This window comes from Harpegnathos saltator, unplaced genomic scaffold (assembly GCF_003227715.2).
Source record: "Harpegnathos saltator strain DR-91 unplaced genomic scaffold, Hsal_v8.6 scaffold192, whole genome shotgun sequence".
NCBI lineage: Eukaryota > Metazoa > Arthropoda > Insecta > Hymenoptera > Formicidae > Harpegnathos > Harpegnathos saltator.
In genome coordinates, this window is record NW_020229975.1 from 560,857 (window position 1) to 581,192 (window position 20,336).

At 49.1% G+C, this 20,336-nt stretch overlaps 2 protein-coding genes across 5 annotated transcripts in view; one reads left to right on the forward strand and one right to left on the reverse strand.

The window, feature by feature from the left end:
* The window catches only part of LOC105191982 (lachesin), a 143,455-nt gene extending 138,596 nt beyond the window's left edge, over positions 1-4,859 (forward strand). For both annotated transcript variants that reach the window (XM_011155823.3, XM_025297894.1), the window contains exon 10: positions 38-4,859. In XM_011155823.3, coding sequence (XP_011154125.1) covers positions 38-255 — 218 coding nt within the window. In that variant the 3' untranslated portion in view covers positions 256-4,859. The remainder of the gene's footprint in view (positions 1-37) is intronic.
* The window catches only part of LOC105191963 (neurotrimin), a 172,564-nt gene continuing 156,494 nt past the window's right edge, over positions 4,267-20,336 (reverse strand). For all 3 annotated transcript variants that reach the window (XM_025297895.1, XM_025297896.1, XM_011155769.3), the window contains 4 exons: positions 16,406-16,555; positions 15,394-15,435; positions 10,114-10,179; positions 4,267-9,592 (listed from right to left, as the gene is read on the reverse strand). In XM_025297895.1, coding sequence (XP_025153680.1) covers positions 9,432-9,592; positions 10,114-10,179; positions 15,394-15,435; positions 16,406-16,555 — 419 coding nt within the window. In that variant the 3' untranslated portion in view covers positions 4,267-9,431. The remainder of the gene's footprint in view (positions 9,593-10,113; positions 10,180-15,393; positions 15,436-16,405; positions 16,556-20,336) is intronic.

Sequence of the window (20,336 nt, forward strand, 5' to 3'; positions counted from 1 at the left end):
GCGCGCGTATGAATATCCGCTTGCTTCCGATTTTCAGAAACGCGACTTCGCGGCAGGCCGAGCCACGAGGAGGCGAGTCACGAGGCTGAGAACGTCATCGACAGCGTCGACAAGCACAAGAAGGCCGACGGGAACATTGGGCCGCGCAGGATCGACAATACGCCGCAGTCGATGTCCTCGAAGAGCAGTACGTGGCATTGCGCGACCCGGTCCAGCGCGGTGATCTGCATAATAGTGCTTTCCGCCCTGTCGTAGTCGTCGCGACGCGACGCGGGGACGACGCGGATCGCATCGAGATCCATCCCGCTGCAGGATCAATCTCTCTCTCATCCTCTCTCATCCGCGCAAGGGATCAATTAATCGACGGGTCGAGGGTAAATAGCGCAGACTCACCGAAAGAGGATCCACCGCTGCCTGCGTAACAGCATACGCCGAACGTCTTTATGAGAGCAAAATTATTACTAATATTATATCATAGCCGAAGCCCACCCACGAGCGTGCAACCCTCGTTGAATAACAATGGAAGACTCCACCGAGAGAAATTTGCCCGCACCGAATTCCGTTTGCAGCGCGAGTCGTCGCGCGAATCGCCGCTTTTTCACGCTCTCGGCTTCTCGAGAGACTCGATCGCGTCACGTTCTTGTGCGAGGATGCATTCGCGTCGCGGAAAAAGAAGAGAGAGAGAGAGAGAGAGAGAGAGAGGGAGAGAAACGAGCGAAATCGCTCCCACTTCATCCGCGACGCGAGCGCATCCTTATTTCCAATAAATTGTTGCGTAAACGCCATCAACGTGTGATTTCAAGCGAAATCTCTGCGTGTTGCTGTTATCGGTGTTCATCGACATCATTATATATTTGCAACGAGTGTGCACCTGGTTATTTGCCGAGCCGGAAATAAATAATGTAATTCACGCGATAATGCACGCTGCAAATACCCGCCGCTGCCGTAATAGCATTAACGGACTTGTTTGTTCATTCGTTCATTTCGCTCGGTACGCGAGCCGAGTTGGTTCGCTTTTCCTCCTTCCTCCTTTTTTTTTTCTTTTTTTTTTATCGGAGATATATCCGCTGCCTCGTGAGAGCGATCGATAATCGTCCCGAGTCGCCGTCGTCGTCGAGCTGTCAGCCAAGTTTCATCCAAGTCCAGCCCAGCAATCGAGCGTTTCCTCGGAACGGACCCCCCCGGCGTGACGACGATTTCTCTTATCTGATTTCACCGTTATCGCCAAATTCTTCCTTCCAATCTTTCTACCGTCGGGCGAAAGGGAGAAAGAAGGAGGCCTTCAAATCGCGCTCATCGTTAGCGAAACGAGATCTCCCAATTTCTTTCAAAGAACTCGATTCGGATTTCTCCTTTGATGCCCGGGCGGCTTAGCCAGAAGGCTTCCGCGAACATTCGTGTCCAATTCGCAATTATATATCGCAAGGGACAGGATCGATCGCTCACGACACTACTACGGCGTTTCAGTAGATGGACCGTCCGTGCACATACCACTTCTTCCGCTTGTTTGCACCGCTCGATATGATTCTCAACGCGGAGGGTTAGTCGACCTACCAAACTAAGTGTGTATAAATTAGTGCGTAAGCGTAGAAGTTAAAGCCGTGTGACGTGCGATACCGAGAGAGAATAAGTCGCGAACGGTGCATAAGATGCAACGAAAAACAGCCGGTACTTGTACATTCCCAGGATTAATCACTTGCATATACGTGTAAATAACGAGTTACGATCTCGCGCGGATCTTTCCGCGCTATTGTCGCTGTACTAATTGTATCGATAAGAACGGTTTTGTACATACCGAGTCTCCCCCGCGAACGCGCGTAGACTAAGAGTGTGGGTAGTCGTCGACGTTTTTATATATGTGAATGTCTCAGCAAGTGAAATTATCGTCTCTCCGAAACACAGCATGTATGCCCGAAAAACGAATCCCCAGTACGAAGTCACCCTCGAGTCTTTTCGCGTCGCCCGGTCTTGAGTTGTCACGATCGAGAGAAACGTGTGTGTAACGTTTCTACCGCAACGCGGCCACGCCGCTACGATTAGGGTTGGTTGAAGCGCATCTTCCAATCGCGAAGACGCTTATGATCGCGCGAGGTGACTTGTATACAAAAGTCTCGCATCGAATTGCTACCCCCCGAGACTAGTATTTTGTATTCACGCGCCGAAAGTATTTTTGCGACGTATTATTTATATCTCATTATTAAGCCGGACGCAAATAAAGGACATATTTAGTATACCGATTTGAAATTCACGCGGCTGGGAATAGCCGCGAGCGCGCTCTCTCACTGCGCATGGCAAGTTTTGCGCGGGAAAACGGCGCGACGCTCAAAGCGCGCGCCGAGAACGATCTGTTCGCGTTTCCGCATTCAATATCGACGTGAGGAGATTCGACATCAACCCACGTCCGCTCAATGATACAATCGAATTTTGTCGATTAATTTAAGTGTCTGACACACACACACACACACACATACATGCGCGCGCGTATACACAAACTCTACATGTCAGTCAAACACAACTTCGATACGAACAGTGTGTATTCTGTGTCTCAACTCAGGAGCTCCACGTGTAAATATTAATCAACCGGACTATGTTACGATCGTGTATTATAAAATGGATGGAACCCCTGTAAATAATCACGGCCGGCTTTGTATCATGTTATATAGGATGGTACACGATCCATTATGATGACACACGTGTGTGTAACTCTACTTTCTAGATGAGGTATTACTAAATATACGTGTACATATATTTGTTACAACGTTATATATATATATATATATAAACTATCGTCCGCGGTTAGTACGAGTTTTTCACAATTTCCCTCAAATTGTTTGTTCAATCGTCGAGGCGTGCGCGATTCTGCCGCATTCCGAAGCTATAAACTCGACGTTGAAGGCGTTCAGTTCAGAGTCATCGCGCGCGTTTTCGCGCGCACGCACATGATGTCACACGCGGAACATCGCTCATTCTTATCGCGAGCGTCCCGTACCACTCGAATCCAAATTTCCGTTAGTCGTACTTACCGGTAGCGCCCGTCGATGCGAGAAAAATCGATTTCAGTGAGCTTACTACCGCTTCCTAGAGGCTAATATCCGCAGAACGACTTTGAAACGAGATTCCACAGAGACGTGGAGGTCCCGAGGAGTATTGTAAAGAGAATTATGTTTCCAGCGCCGTAGTGTCAGTAGCATGACGAAAGACGTTGTAAACTGAATGGACGAATGCAACTGGAATGAATAAATATCGAATGTTTAACCCACTTTGTATCAACCCTCTTCCGTACACGTCTCACCAGCCGGGAGGAGCGTCTCCCTTGACGGACGCGACCGTTCCATCGCGATGAAGCAATTAATCGCGCGTAAGGTCATCTTGAAACGTCTCCGCTCTCTCACTCACGGAGAGAACCGAGATTCGCGCTGTGATTAATGATCCCGCGTATTCATGCTGCGCGAGATTAATCTCAGAGCGCCGCCCCCGCGCGGTGTGGCGAGAACTTTGAAATATTCAGAATTAGCGAGGGATTGGCAGGCGGGTCACCTATTCGCAGTTACGATGCGCTCGCGATTCAGTCGCGTCGAATAATGCGAAGTACCCCACGCGCGAGGGGACGCCATACCGCCGACCGGTTCTTTGATGTATGTACGCATGCAAACAGCACGTATCCACGTATTGTAGCTCTCTCTCTCTCTCTCTCCCTCTCTCTCTCTCTCCTCGGTATAGATGAAATACGAGACGGCTCTTTATGTGTCTATTGAAAGCAGCACGTGAGTGGCCCATTCTTCCGTGTAAGCCCGCGATATATTCCATCGATGTGGCGTGTCGAGGGCTGACCTGGCAGCAGACGCCGCTCGTTTCATTCGATTTACATTCGAGGACAGTTGTCAAAAGCGCGAGAGCGCGCCAATGGCATCTCGCGCGTTACATAGCGGTGAGCCTTATCTAGATCGCAGCGCTCTATACAGCGTCGTTCGACGGGGCAGTGTGGATCGTCACGGCAATAATGAAGCGAATCCACTTTGCAGCGATGCTCCATATTGTGCGAAATAACGACTGCGGGATGATTGAATTGTGAGACGTAGCTCGAGACGAAAGCATCATTGACGAGGACTCTCCTTTTCTTCGGGAAAGACGTATGTATGTTCGCGAACCTGCAATCTTGCAGGCTCAGTCGCGGGGAACGGCCCGGCAGTTGTGCGCGCGAGCAAACGAGTCTCGCTCTTTTTCGCGATTTTCGGGAGCTGGAATATACTGGAGAGAAGCGAGAAGTTAAGTAGTAAATTTGTATTTCATGTATACACGAATATCTTTCTCCGATGTCGACAGTGCTTACAGGACTAGATCGCGTGCGAGAAGCACGGGCAGTGGCGCAACCAGATCGACTCTGACGAACGCGAGACAATTGCGACGCGTCGCGCGACGCGTACGTAATTAAACAATCGTATTAGTCTACGCTTTATTGTTTAACGACTATCTGCCGGCCCATGGCGGAGACATAATCGTGGAGACATCTGTAATTTACAGCCACATTATCGAGCCCGCTGCTTCAAAGACGAAGGGGACGCGCGGCTCTCATTGTCAGCGGCATTCGTCCCGACATCGATCTTGCTTTACATGCACAATAGCGCGGTGGCGATCCTCTCTCAACCTTGTAACAAAATTTTACGAAATATCCCGGGATGCGAGAAACGAGACGTACTCAAAGTAAGTCGTCCCTTGCTTTATTACATTATGCGAGAGACACGTATAGTTACGCCACCAATCAGCACAGACAATGCATTCTACCTGTACACTACGACACTTTTTTTTTGTTTCTTTAATATTTATACCTCGTATAGAACTATGCGGTATGTATAGATATATATATATATATATATTTACTCGCCGCATGGCGCGCCACGTAGTACTTGATTAACCGCCCGCCACGACGCATCCCTCTTCTTTTACCCTCTACGATTCGTAATTATTCAGCTTTATTACAAACGCCGGCCCCGTCATCACTCGCCGCGACATATTACACGCGTTGTACGATACGTCTAAGATGTGTTCGGTATGTTATCTACAATGCCGATGATACAAAAGTAGGTTGCTCTGAGTTATCTTCGATATTGTTTAATTGTCGCAGTCGCTAAGTTACTCGTAAACAATTCGCGATCGTAAACACCATACGGGTGTAGGTAGCGTGGAATCGATGATGGAGACGCTATATACGACATATACGATATTTTATACGATAAGTAGGGCGTGAAAGTTCGCAAGGACTCGCGGCTTACTCGCGCGTGCGACGACGACGAGACACATCCGAGAGAGAGAGAGAGAGAGAGAGAGAGAGAGAGAGAGAGAGAGAGAGAGAGATCAAGGCTCACTCGCTCTCTCGCTCGCTCATCCCGATTGCTTTGCTCATTGTTCGACGTACGTGAGACGTCCCTCCTGTTCTATTTTTGCGCTGCTTGAGCCACTCGGCCAATGGATCTTATCTCGGCCCTATTTTCTATTATTCAATTGATGATTGTTTATTTACCCTGTTGGGGAGACCGGTGAAACCTCAAGAACTTACGCACCCTAAATAACAATCAGTCGAGGCGTCGAGTGTTATTCTTAGTTACAATGCGCAATGGTTCAACCGCTGGTTAATATTGCTGGCGCTGAAACTAAGTTTCGTCGATGAAAGTCGCGTCGAGACGACACCTTCAATAACTTGTTATTCCGCACATTATTCGAGAGAGCAAATACGCTTTAATATTAAGACGCTTCTAAATGATATATCCTTGGTGAAACAAACTTTTAATTGACGCGTTACCGAAGATATGTCTTTCGTAAAAATGATTCTTACAGTCATTCTCTCGTATCGAAGGAACACGAATGGAGATTGATATGTTTTTCTCATATGTGGAAATATCATGTTAACGCTCGAAATACCATTGTGTGTGATAATAAGAAAGGATTGAGAGTATTCTCTTATGCTGATATAATTAATAGATTTCTCTTCGTTCTCGTGACAAGCCGCGATTAACTCTCGCGTCGCGGATTCTCAGAGAAGCGCTTTCTAGAGCACTTTTTTCGCGTTTCCGATACTCAAATATTTTCTCTAACAATAAAAGAAAGTCAGAGAGAGAGAGAGAGAGAGAGAGAGAGAGGGAACTCGTCTTTCTTCATTTCGCCATACCTATTACGCTTCCACTTTGACCCATTTCGAAATTGAACCGCTTTCATATTGGGTATTCAATAATAAGCTCTCTATTTGCATACGTATACATAGGTATACAGATCATTGAACGAAAACACAAAACGCCATACGCAAACCCCGCGTCGTAGTTTGCGTATTGCACTATGACTCAGATTGTACGAGTACAATATGCCCCAGTTTGTAGAATATGCGCTCTGACAGCTTAACAGAAGTTCCGCAAATATTTGCATCAATTACAATTTGTCGTACGACAAGGTAAATAATAAGCGTTACGGAAATTACAGTTATTTGTTAATTGCGACGCATTAGCGTAAGACACATTAGCTGAAAGTGAGGGAGGAAGGAGGGAGGGGGGGGCGTAAAGCTTGATAAATAATTCATATCGCCGAACGCATTCAATTATCCGCGGTGATTTTGTCAATTTTGCACAGATTTGTCCTTGAGAAATCGACTCTTCTCTTGTTTCGCGAGAGAAGAAGAGCGCGTTCGCTAGCGCTCTCGAGTGCACGGTATTCGGAATTAATCGTATTTTCCCGAGACGATTTGTCTCCTTTCTCCTTTTCGACACGTCGCGTCTTTTGCTTTTCTCGCACCGTTCCTGTGTGTGATCGGTCAGTTTCTGAACTTTTCTTCTCTTCTTTCACTCTCCACACGTGAATAGACACATTTACGCGTCACTGGTATGAGGATTGAGAACCTCTTCGAAGGTGCAACTGTCGAGATCTGCTTCTATATTAATATGTACAGTACTCGTAGAGCGATATAAAGCGCGAGATCTGTTCATCACACCGCACATCGACCATTGCTCGGAAACGTGTGTGTGTGTGTGTGTGTATGTGTGATTTAAGGACGCCGAGAAAGCCTCCTCAGTCTTGACTTAAAGTTAGTAGCTGTACGTAGCCTAGATATAATTATTCTTATCATACATATTATATACAGATTACGAGATATATTCTGATTCTTCGTCCGAGAATATCCAGTCGCGAAAATGCGAAACGTGAACACACACGCTTTAATGAGCTAGTTGTCAAGTCCAAATGAATATTATACGAAGAATACAACCCCTAACCCTGTCCTCTAGAATAGAAATTAAAATGTGCAAGTCTCTAGATATCTAATATGTAACGGTTATACTGTTCACATAATTTATAAATGGAGGATTATTCAAGCGCGATTTTATGCAAAAATAGGATAACTAAAAGTCGATTGAGTCGATTTCGCCTGACGGATCCGAGCAGAAATCCGAGGAGAAATCTGACATCTCTTCACGCAAATCTGTCTATATGTATGTATATATAGTACATATACCAATATTACGCTAATACTATACATAATGTACTATACAGAGAGTCATTGTAGAGTAGGTTCGGGCTAACGCGCGAATATCCGTAGAAATTCTGACCCAGAATGTCCGCCGAGATTTTTCGCATGAAACTTGAAGCGATCACTATGGATATAATAATCCGCCTCGGATATATTCTACGAGATTAATGCTACTTACACTCACATACCACGCACGGTAATCACCTGCTCGAGTCAACAGTCAGATTGACGGCAAGCGCTTGGCAAACGACGCCGACCGACGTCAACGTATCGATGCAGCCTCAAAGGATCGAAGCTCATTAGAGAAGGTGACTGTCAGACACCTGTCGAAATTGGCCTATCGATGATTACGCGCTTATTACTGCTGATTCACGTCGTGAAGAAGAAGAAAACAAGGAATTATGCGTGCCACTCAATCTAAAAATAATAAGACATTCCTCGGATTCCTGCAATATAAGAGGAAAGCGGAGCGACTTTCTTCCGCTTTCTCTTTCTCCTTTTTCTCGCGAGCAGATTGAGAAACATTAATATTCGTCGTCGTGAAGAGACGCGATGAAAATTAAACATACATCTTCGATCGCTCGAAACGAATTCAATTAAGCGCGATTATTAAATAAAAACGTGCTCCCTAAGCACCTTCCCGTTCTTCATTCTTGTACCGTGAACGAATTTCTCAATATATCCTAATATTACTCTCTGAAGTCATCGAGAAAGATCAACAGGGCGAGCAAAGCTGCGGCACTGCGACTAGTCTCTCGCTCTCTCAAGCGGCTCATCCTTCGCTCGAGTTGGACAGCTCCGCTCCGGCCTACAGTTTCTCTAATAAGCTCTTAGACAGTAACTGCTATCCCCTGCCATTACTTCTCTTTTTAATACAGCCACATCGATGCATCGCTGTACATCGCTCGGCCGTCGTTTCGCAATAATGATCTAACGCGGGGATGCGTCACCTGTCCGAGTAGCCAATTAAAAATGACACGAGATGACGGAAATTGTTCGTTCTCCGCTTCTTCATAGAAGACCGTTTCTCTTCGGGATGAGACTTCACGTTTATTGCTCGACGTTAGAGATCGATCGTTATCGTTATCGAACTGCACGGCTGGAATGCGCGCGTGCTCATCGATCGCCGAGCGACGTCTCTCCCTCTCCCTCTCTCTCTCTCTCTCTCTCTCTCTCTCTCCCTCCCTCTCTCTCTCTCTCCCTCTCTCTCTCTCTCTCTTTCTCACGCGCATTTATTATGTCATAAAGAATTTATTATAGAAGTGCGATTAATTGACACAGAGCACCATATCCGCGGATTAAAATAGACGGAAAGAGCGAAAACAGGTCAAAATGAGATCCCCTTTTAAAGGTTCCAATTCAGAAGCTGAATTAATTTAATTATTTAATTTGCATGTTTTTCAAACTTTTCGAGACGGCTGACCCGCGAGCGTGGTCTTTGTTTATTTGCTCGTTCGATTCTCGCGTTAGGCGCTCCGAGTTTACGGACATCTCCGTGACGCGGTTGCTGACGCAACCCTTAAAATATATCAGAGCAGTCGTTCCCCGACGTTGTGCAACGATTCCAGCCACCCACGGGACAGATCCACGCGTCTAACTCACGCTGCCGCGCACTCACCGTCCGACACTGACCGTGTCATCGAGTCACAAACCAGCCTTAGCGAACTCCAACGACGACAACGATGATGAACCTCTTCCTAGTCGCATTCGGTCGGCCCGCTCCTAATCGCTAACGCTACTTATACAGTATATTATTATCTTATCGTACAGTTAAAGTGGTCAGCGCGGTAGATCCTCGACGATATTCATCCTCGACTGAAGTCCCTGAGCGATGGATTTACAAGTGGATGTACAAAGTCTCGATGGTTCGATGGTCGAAGTACGGGCGCGACGTGCGCGCACGGCACCGTGTCGTGGACAGATCTCAGGCCGGATGCAGCGTTCGCATCTGCGGATGGTGATGGAGGCAGAGGCACAGCGCAACGAGGACCACCAAAAGTAACGAGCTGCCGTTGCTGTTGGCGCTGGACTCGTCGTAGTCCGTCACGTCGCCGCCGTGCTCTTTGCGGCCGCGTAGTTTCAGGTCTGGGGGAATAGATTTCGAGACTGTTAAGATTTCGAGACGACGGCAGACGGCACTCGCGGGGACAACGGTAACGCCGGAATATCGAAAGAAAAAGAAGAAGCGAGCCACTTCGGGATTCTGCGCCCGGGAAGTGAAAGGAAACGAACGTGCGGTGTCGAGTTTTCATGCTGAAAAATCCCAATCCTGCGTGAGGAAATTTGAGAAAATTTGCAACAGCGCGGATAGGAGCTGGGAGCTGCAGGGAGTATGGAAAGGATTGCTTGAATTTACGCGACGGTTGAGCGAACTAAAGGCGTGTTTTGGTTGAAAAGAAATGGAAGAATTCCTGCTTCTTCGAATAAAATTAGAGCAAAAATTGGGTCGTGAAAATGGAGGAGGAATTCAGTTTCCTCCGATCGAGGCGCGCGTACCGTTCGTTCATTATCGCGTTAACTCAACCGATCTCCTTTCTCTGTGTGAGGAACAAAAAGCGCACGTGCGATTATGCGTGTTTAGCAAAATGAAAGTCTGACGCATGTACCTTGTTCTTTCAGCATATCACGATTTCCCTCCAGGATATCGTTCCCTGAATTATGCCTTAGCTTGCCTGCAAACAGAGGGATATTGAGCGACACCATCATAGCATCGGAGCAGATTTTAATATTATCCGACGTTATATCCGAATAAACATTCACGAGAGTAAATCCACGACAATATTCATATTCGCATATGAAAAGTTCCGCCCGCTCGTCTTCGTTCGACCTGGGCGAGTGTTTTTCGCAGCAATGTTCGATCATTTGTCGATCCACGAGCGTCTGATAATCTTACATCAATGGAAAATCGTTACGCGCGAATTCTCTTTCCTCCTCCGTTATGTAAACGCACGAATATGGATCCAGCGGCCAGCCTTCTTGCTGGTTTGGATTGGTGAATGAATAATTGCTCGATCGAGTCTTATTATTTCAATTGCTTTGTCAATTCCATCTTCTTTGATTAATTGCCCGCTGGGCGTAATTTGTTCGGCGACGTGGTGTCTGGTTTCGGCTGGTACGTCACAAGGCTACTAATGACGACGATTGTTAAATCAATTGTCCGGAAAGTAGTAGCGGCGGCAGTAGACACGAAGGGAGAAAACGATTTGCAAGACGGCGGGGAATTCGCGTCTCTGAATAAATACATATCGGGTTCGCGGCTCAAATGGCCGAGACAAAATTTTTACGATATAACGTCGACATGGCAAACGCCGTCTTTTTCCCTCTCTTTTCCTTTAATGCGCGCGCGCGCGCGATGTGTTTCAATTTAGCGGGAGTAATTATTCTATCGAAACAATCAACACGCCTCTCGATTCTCAGCTGCGAATTCTTCGTGTCTTCGCAAGTCCGTACGGCAATCGGAGAGCGACTCGAGGCAGCGGGGTGGTAAATAAAAATTGCGCTCCAGTTTACTCTGCTTGGCAGAAATATTGCGAATTTGGTGTAGTTTGCGCAAAGCTGCGGCAAGTTTAGTCTTAAGCAGCGATAAAAAGGGGGAACGGTAGCGGACGAAGAGGTGGTACTCGGCAGTGGGTGTGTTTTCTGTCGCTATTGGAAAAGCGATCTAGCGTTTTGCCGGCGGTGGGAGAGCCGCGAGAGTTCGTTTGTCTCCGTGAAAAATGCAGCCTGGACCGTGTGTTTTCTCAAGTAATGAGGAGAACGAATGACATAGGAGAGCGAGAGAGAGAGAGAGAGAGAGAGAGAGAGAGAGAGAGCGAGCGCGGGACCGTACTCGCACTCGGTAAGAGAGAGATGGTGAACTCGGAGCAGATTGCGAAGGGACTTAAGGTATGACCAATGTGTTTGCCCTGACGTTGTTAAGTTTTCTCGCGTGCGCGCGCGCGCGCGTGGAATTCCGCGAGCGTCGCGCGCTTTTGCATAAAAGAGAGAGAATTGACCCGCGCTTTATATCCGCGCCTCCAATATATCTTTTCCTCCAGGAGAAGAAAATGAGCGAGGCTACATCGCGAGATACACGCGCGGAGGGATCGAAGCAATCTACCCGGAAACGAGCGAGATGGAAATGAGCGACAACGCGACGGACACGTCGTTTCCAAGTTCCTTTGTCTTGGACGATGTGTTAATGGCAAAAAAAAAAAAAAAAAGTATCTATAATAGACCGCTCCTTTCTTCCATTTCCCATTGTCGCTCAAGGGAATCGTATTTCCCGTGTCTCGCGTGCGTCTCGCACGTTTAATTCTCCGGCGCGGCGCTCTTGATTTCTACGCGCGCGGCGGCGCGTATATTCGACCCTCTCCGCAGCGCATGCTCTCGCACCCTGTCTCGCGTGTGGGCCGGGTGGGGAGAGCTTGATAAAATTGAGCCAGGACGTCGAGACCGGTCTCTATAAATCTCCCATCGCGATGCAACATCGCCTCCCAATCTGTTGGCATCAAAATATTTTGCATATATCGATTTCCGGGCGCCGGGCGAACGGGAAGTTGGACTGAAGGCGGGTCGATAATAAATCCCGGATTTTTCATTACGATGGCGCGGAAGATACTTGGTGAAATATGAAAGTAAGCCGCGTTCATGAGCGGCTCGCGTTGACGTCGCGCCGATTATTTATCGCCGCTCGCCAACACCGACACGCGCAGCCGCCGCTAATTATGATAACTCCTACACGCGATCCTCTCGCGATCTTCGCGCGTGTGTGTGTGTGTGTGTGTGTGTGTGTGCTTGTTTTCGAGACAAGAAAGAGAAAAAAGAAAGAAACCACGTCCCGACGTCTCCGACGCGGCGGCATTGATTCCGCGGTGAGACTCGTGCGCGCGCGGATAACGCGGATGCGGGACGATTTAGCAAAAGGAGCATGCGCTAAATACGCGCTCCAAATTCATACGTCTTTATATCGCACTTATATGCGTCGTCATTTCGCCGGCCGCAGTACGGCGATTGCGTCGAAGACACGCGCGCGACGAGACGAGACGAGACGAGACGAGACGAGAGCGGCGCGCGCGGACTCGCTCGCGGCCGGAAGGAGCTCGCGCGCGCCGTAAAAACATCGATTAGCCATAAAACGAAGGCGGGGCGAGATGTTTAAAGTTTTCCCGTTGCGAAATGAACCATTAAAGTAGCGGAGCGAAGACTCGAGCGTCTTCGAGCTATATCACGGGCGTCGGGAGTGTCTTAAAGCACGTGCTTCAAAGAATGAATTTTATATCGGCGTTCTTCATCCCGACGCGGTGCACGTCGCGGTGCGCACACAGGCGTAGCGCAGCGCAGTGCTCTCTCTCTCTCTCTCTCTCTCTCTCTGCGTTACGTTGCGCAAATTACGGGTTGTCATTCGATGAGGATTTTTGTTTCATTTGATTCCCCGGCACGGCATGGCCGAGGTAAATCTACGAGAGAGATTCGCTCTTGAAAAACCGCGGACGTACCGAAATGCGGACGAGCGCGTGGGATGAGCTCGCGCTGTCTCTCTGCGCGACGTTTCAAACGACGGATACATCTTGCGACAAGGACGAAAGAAAGGAAGAAAGAAAGAAAGAAAGAGAGAAAGAAAGGGAGAAAGGAATAACCGCCAACGTAGGATAACAAAATACTTTACGTGCGCTTAGTTAATACCCGGGCAAAGCACGGCGAAATACAGGCGCGGAGCATGGCGCACGGCGAACACTGACATGTAATTTACCATCTCCTTTGAAGGTCCGATGTATTGTTCCACAAAGCTCTTCCCGTATTATTATCTCTTTGAATACATCAGCGTACTCGAAATACCACGCCGAGAGGAGAGAGGACGCGTCCGCGGTAAAACCAAATTGGTACTCTAAACGCTCGTCCGCCATGTACATTTTGCCCTCTCAATTTTTGTTTGCGTGTTAAAGACAGATCCGATCCTATAATAACGCACGAAGAAATAATGACCGAGTAGAATATCTCGCGGTTAATACCGCGATCTCTCCTTCTCCCTCGCATTGTGTGTGTGTGTATGTACCCCATTTCACGCGTTATTATCCCGCGACGGCTGTTTTATTCGTTGAAATATATTATCCGCGGGGCGCGAACTCTCGCGCGACGGTACGGCTATTATAACTCGGCGAGTAGAGGCCGAGGTTATTTCTCCCGATGTTTCAAAAGTAAACGAGAATATTCTGTTTCTATCCTCTTTTCCCGGAGAGCCGGAGTCCGGGACGAATGATCTTGCCGAGATACATCTTGTGCGCGACGTGATCCACGGGAAAGTGTGTTACGCACGAGCTGTAAGACGTTAACGCAAGAGTACACGCGAGAGGAAACCGAAGAAGGGAGAGAGAAGGAGGAAGGCCGAGTCCCTTTGCGGGCAGCGCGGTACAGCACAGCACGGCACTGCCCTTTTTCTTCGCGATGAAAAGCTGCTCGGTGGCGGTAGGTGCGCGAGCCGAAATGGTATTCATTCGGGTCTCTTTAAAAAGTCGTTTCTCTAAACGTCTATCTCGCTATCGCGACCGCGCCGCGTCGCACTCGTGCTCGCGCTCGCGAGTTCTGCATTCTGCGCGAGGCTGCGTCATGGGAGAGGCGGGGAAAGAGAGAAAGATAGAGAGAAAGAGCCTGCAACCGACTTTTGTGCGCGCTCCCGCGCGACGACGGCCTGTCGTGCAAACGAGACGGTCGGTTCGCGAAACCCGACACGACGACGGCTCCTATTCATCCGCGATTTCACCCTGAAATAGTGCCGACCCTCTCCTCTCCGTGCCACCACGCTCTGGCTCGACGACGACGACGACGACGACGACGACGACGACGACGACGACGACGATGACGACGACGGCGGCGGCGGCGGCGGCGGCGGCGGCGACGACGGCGATGGCGGTTTCGAGACGACGATGGCGGTGGTGATGGCAGAGGAGCTCGAACTTAGTCGGATGGAAAACTTGAAATGCCTTAACAAGCACGGGTGACACAGATTCGCGTGGACTGGTATATGCTTTTGTCACTTTCCAGCTGTGGGTAGAGCGCGCGCGCTTTTACGTTTCGTTAATGGAAATTATAACTCGGAAAATATCGCGGTGTGCTGTATAACCCAGAGAGAATCCTCTCCCCCTATTGTCGGGGGATCGGAGGATAAAGGAGGTTAAGAGGAGGACGTCGAATTATATTCCCGGGCTAATTTGCCCTTCCCTGCTGTAATTATGTGTACTTTTGCGACGATCGCGAGGAGGCTGCAATTCGCAAAGCGCAACGTTCTGAAAAGCCCGCGGATAGAGAATATGATGTTCGTTCGTGTTATCGAAGATGCCGAGGAACGCGGAAGATAAAAAATAACGGCGAGATTGCACGAGAGCGCGATGCGATTATCCGATGTTAAAATGCGCGCTTGTTCCTCCGGGCTGGAGTAGAGGAGTGTTCGATGTGTGGATTCGATCGCACAAACTGGCTACTCGATCTAATTAATCAGCGACCCGTTCTCTCTCTCTCTCTCTCTCTCTCTTTCCCGTCTACCTCTCCCACTCTCGCCGCAAGTACGCTTCATCATTCAAAAAGTAGCTCTCGACACAAAGCGAGCAACAGGAGCGAGTGATTGATTTATATTTCGAGATTCGGAAGAAGCCGTTAATTAATTAACGGCTTAACATTTCAACAGGGCGCGATTTCGCCCGAAATTGATAATGCAATATCCGCATTCAACGGCGATTTTCTTCGAATATCTCGAGTCGGGTCGATTGTGGGAAACGAGCTCTCGCGCGTTGCATCTCCGACGCCAATTTCACGGCATAACGGAATAACAGCGACCCAGCGCGTAAGAGGGTAAGATTATACATTCGCGAGCCATCTCGTTTCAAGCGAGGCAAGAAAAGAAAGTAACGTACCTTTGTAGTTGGTGCTGTCGTTGGAATTGGAACTCGATATCGCTGAAACAAAAATTACATCGTTCAGGTATGATTCAAACGATGCCGCATAGCGCCCTCGCCGAGTGCGCGCGCTCGTCAAAGTGACGTCGAGCACCTCAAACGCGAGCCGAAGAATGCCGCGGCGCGTCTCGGAGGGCGCTCTTCTCCGTCCGAAGGGCGGTTCGGCCGAGCGGCTGCAGGCGCGAAATAACGAGACGAACGCGGATAGTCTTTTCAAGTCACACTCTAACTCACGGCTTTGTTTATGCATGCTCTAACTCACAAAGGTTCTAACTCCTTGTTATCTTTCACTTTACGAGTGCAAACAATTTCGACGCGCCACGATGCAAGCGTGCATCTATACATTTCGCATTCGGCAGCTTTCAGACCGGCGCGGCGCGGCGCGGCGATTCGCAGCGCGCGACAGTCGCGAGTATACAGGAAGTTTCGCGAGCTGCGATTCCGGATCGGCCGTTCCCCTTGCAAACGCCGGAATATTTTTGCGAAGGATTGTTTTATTCATAAGCACGAACACTCTTAAGAATATAAGATCCGACGTGCCTTTCTCTCTCCCTCCCTCCCTCCCTCCCTCCCTCCCTCCCTCCCTCTCTCTCTCTCTCTCGCTCCCACTCGCTCGCTGGAGAGAGAGTCTTCTCCCCCGGTCTCGACGTTTCATAAAAATTCCAACAGTTTTAACACAGCTGCTGCTTAATAAGCTGCCGCCGCCGCTGCTGTCGGCGCGACTCGACGACACGCGGATTCGGAGCTATGTAGGGACATTTCGCCTGTGAATCCGCGTCGCGTCAAAGTAAACGGACCGTAATAACGAGTGGCGTAATTTCATTAGGGTTCGCTTCGCAAAGATCTCCCCTGTCGCACTGTCGCCGGACCGAAACGCTTATCATCGCGGCCCTATCGCCCGCGCGGAGAGAGACGCGCTCCTTCGTCGGCGACGAATTTTCGCCGACGATAATCGCGCGATTATACTTACGATAGACCTTGATGCTGCCGTCGGTGTCGCCCAGCGAGTTCCTGGAGACGCATTTGTACGAGCCGTAATCGGACGGACTGACGGAGCTTATCGTCAGTCTCATTTGTATCTTGTACGCGTTATCCACCAGCACCGGCTCGTATTTCCCACCTGCAAGGAATCGCGATTCCGTCAGTATGCACGTGTACGTCTATGTATAAACGTTCATACGTGTGCGTACACATACACACACACACACATACACACACACACACATACACAATGCGATTATACCCTCCGCTTTCGTCATGGTTAAAAAATAAAAAATACGTCCACTTGAATCCAACTGGTCGCCGAATTACGCTGATCAGGTTACAGCGATATCTCGAAAAAATGATACGTAAACATTATATCTGCGCGTGAATTCTCTCTTTGGCCCAATTTCAGAAAAATCCCGCTTAAATCAACCGGACGCGAGCGCTTGCGCAGGCGTACGCCGGAATAGGAAAAAAAATTCTTTTTTCCGTCATGTGCTGTCAGTCATGTCTGACCGGATTCAGCCGCCATTCCCTGATGTGATTTACTTTTTCGGTCGGGACTTTAAAATAGAAATACGAGCAGATCGCGAATATTTTCATCGGGATATGCAGCGATAATCGAGGGCTTTTAAATGACCGCCTGCTGTCCCTCGCGCATTCGCGGTATGTAGGTCAAGCGGGGAGAGATACGAAAAATCTCATTGAGACGCGAGATCTCTGGCGGAAACCGCCTTCTTCTGCCAACAACAAAAGGCACGGCCGAGCAAAGGGAGAGAGAGAGAGAGAGAGAGAGAGCGCGCGGCATTTAACCGAAGATATCTGTTTCTTAATTACTTCCCGCCGAGAAAACCGGTCGGGCGATTTAATAAGCGGTCGGCGTGATTTATTTGAACGGCGTCTCTCGTCCCTCCCATCTCCTCTCACGCTGAAATTGATTCCGCGTGTACAAAGTGGCTTTTTAATTTACCGAGACGAGATTATCGCGCGAGAGAAGTCGACAAAGAGTCGTGGAAAGCAGGAGGGAAAGAGGAAAGCGAAGCGGAGAACGGAATATTTAACGTCGCGTAGCGTGTCTTCGGTGGAGCAAAAATATTAAGGTCGACCAACCGCGCGAGCGAGCGTCGAGATTTGTTTTACGGCTGCCACTTGTTTGTCGGATAAATACGACACGGACATTCTAAGCAGCTTTTATCGGTGCGTTGGCTTCACGCGCGCACCGCGGCCAAGTAGAAAGTCGACCATTCTGATTCTTTTCCGGCGTTCACGAATGATAATACATCACGCGGTTATTACCTGACATTTCCACGAGTATTCCGTTTTTCCATTAGCCCCACTCATAATGTCACGCGCGATTCGTCAATTTGCTCTTTTTCATTAAATCCCCGGGACGTTACATTGTAACGTAAAATTGTAGTGTAAAATGGCGAATATCGATATTCGCGATCGCGCGGCCGCATTATCCATTATCCGCTTTCAGCCCGCTCCGAGGAGAGTCCGCTCCTGGCGCTCCTGCGCCCTCCGCGCGACGGACCGCGTCCCCCCTTTTGTCTCGTCCCGTTCTGCATTCGGGAACCGGCGTTACTTTTCGCGTTCGGAATCTTACCGAGCCGAGAACCGGAAGCGCTCGCTATGAATGGCATCGATCTAAACAGAAATCACGCGGACTTGGACCGCTCGCGTGTCGAATATCGAAATAGTCACGACAGGCGACGGTGGCGGCGGCGGCAGCGGCGGGCCATCTTCCAAGCTGATTGAACTATTGTGACGTTACCTTTCGACAGCCACGGGAATTCATAGACACGGCTATTCGATCTCAACGGTCGTTTCCGACCCGAAATGGAACGCCGTTTATTCGCGCGCGCGCGTCCGTCCGTCCGTCTATCCGTCAGTCGGCCCGATAAAACGGGCGAACGCGCGCCGGCCGTCCCGATAAAACCGACCTTAGACGATCGGATTGATTATGCAGGCTGTGTCCGGCTGTGCGAACGCGAGGCGCCGAAATCGCCCGACGACGTCGTCGAGTCCGCCACGTAGACATTCGTATTCGAGGACGCGCGCGCTCCAGCTTATCGGCAGATGGACGCGCGAGACGCGCAACCGCTGGCTGATTTATTTGACGAAGCATCGAGAAACGGAAGCTCATTATATCCGGAAAACGCGCTACGAGCCGCGTTTCCGCGCGGCGCAGCGCGCAGCTACGCGCGCATATGGGAGAAGCACCGGTCGAGCAAAATATCTCATTTGTACATCGACTGGCTGCTCAATAAAATAAGGGATTGCCGGATTATTCCCAGAGGATGTCCATACCGAGCATTTGGGCCACAGTGGCGCGGACCATTTTAGCTTGTGTGTGTGTGTGGATTAACATCGGGCGCTACGCGGTCGAGGAGAGCGAGGCGTAACAATGTCCTTTAACACTGCAGGTACTAAGCGGTGAGAAACGAGCGGCTTGTGATTGCCCGGAAAAAATTATCCCGATTTTTATCACGATGCGCTTGATACTCTTAATGGATATCGAATAGAGATAAGACAAGTAGACGAGCATTTGCGCGATGATATTTGTGCGAAAAATTTATCATTTCGAGCGCCTCGATGGGTCGAAATAGGTCGCGCCAATCGTTCTGCTTCTGGCGTTAATTCATTCTTCGCGGAGCCGCCACGAAGTCGTGGTGTATATACTTGAGAATGACACGCGAGACTTTCTGTCGCACTTAACCGAAGAGAGGAGGAGGTTATTGAGAACTCTTATTGACAATTTTCTTTTGTCAGAGCGCTGCCCGCCCTGGCGACGTCAGGATTCGGCAACGGCTGTCAGTTTGTTCTCCGAGGAAAAATTCCGCCTGTATTGTACTCGCCCGTCGACCGAAGGCGATTCCGGGGCCAAGGGAGGGCAGTGGAGGAGACGGGGAGAAGAGATCGGGCGATCCAATTTCTATAGAACGAAACTTGAATTATGCAGAGTGAGTCGTCGGAAAATGTAGGTTATTGAAATCGTCTTGAGCCTCGATGTATAAAGGAGGTCTTCATAAATAGCACGGAGCGTCTAATAAACAGTCGCGCGCGAGCCGATCTCTATGAGAAGTAATCTCCCGATATTTCTAAGTCGCCGCCGAAAAATGTGAAGCCGAGGGATCCGAACTTAACGCTCCGCTGTATCGTTTAAATGTAGCACATGCGCGCGTGATTATACAACGAGGGTAGTCCCAGAAGTGCCTGACCTGACGTACAGATAGCGGTTGTTGTTTGAAAAGAATGACTATGGTAGAAAGTACCAAGCTTATAAAGCTTAAGTTTGAAGTTTGGCGACGCTGCGTTGTTTAGTATTTGTTCGGCAGCCATCAATAGTGAGCGCTCTCAGTGAATTTGTAAACATGGAAAAAATTGGTCATCGTTACGTGATACGATACTTTGATTCGAAAGGCCTCGGTCCAACCAATATCAAAGCGGAGCTAGATTCTACTCTTAGGGGGAGTCTGCTCCTTCGTTTACAACAGTAAAATATTGGGTGGCAGAGTTTAAACGAGGCCGTACGAGCTGCCAAGCAGCGAACATGGCAGTGGTCGACCAAATGAGGTGACCACGCCAGAAACGGTGAAGGAAATCCACAAAACGGTATCGGATGGCCGGTATCGACTGAAAGTGCGCGAGTTAGCAGACATGGTAGGCATTTGAAAAAGTGTTGTACATCGCACATTGACTGAAAATTTGGACATGAGAAAGCTGTGCGCAAGATGGGTGCCGCGATTGGAACAAAAACAGCGTCGTGAGGATGTTTCAATCGAGTGTTTGGCGAAGTTTCGCAGCAATAAAGCCGATTCATAATCATGGATGAAACATGGGTCCATCACTTCACACCTGAGACGAAGGAACCGTCAAAACAATGGACACCAAGATGGCTTGAGGGGCCTATTTTG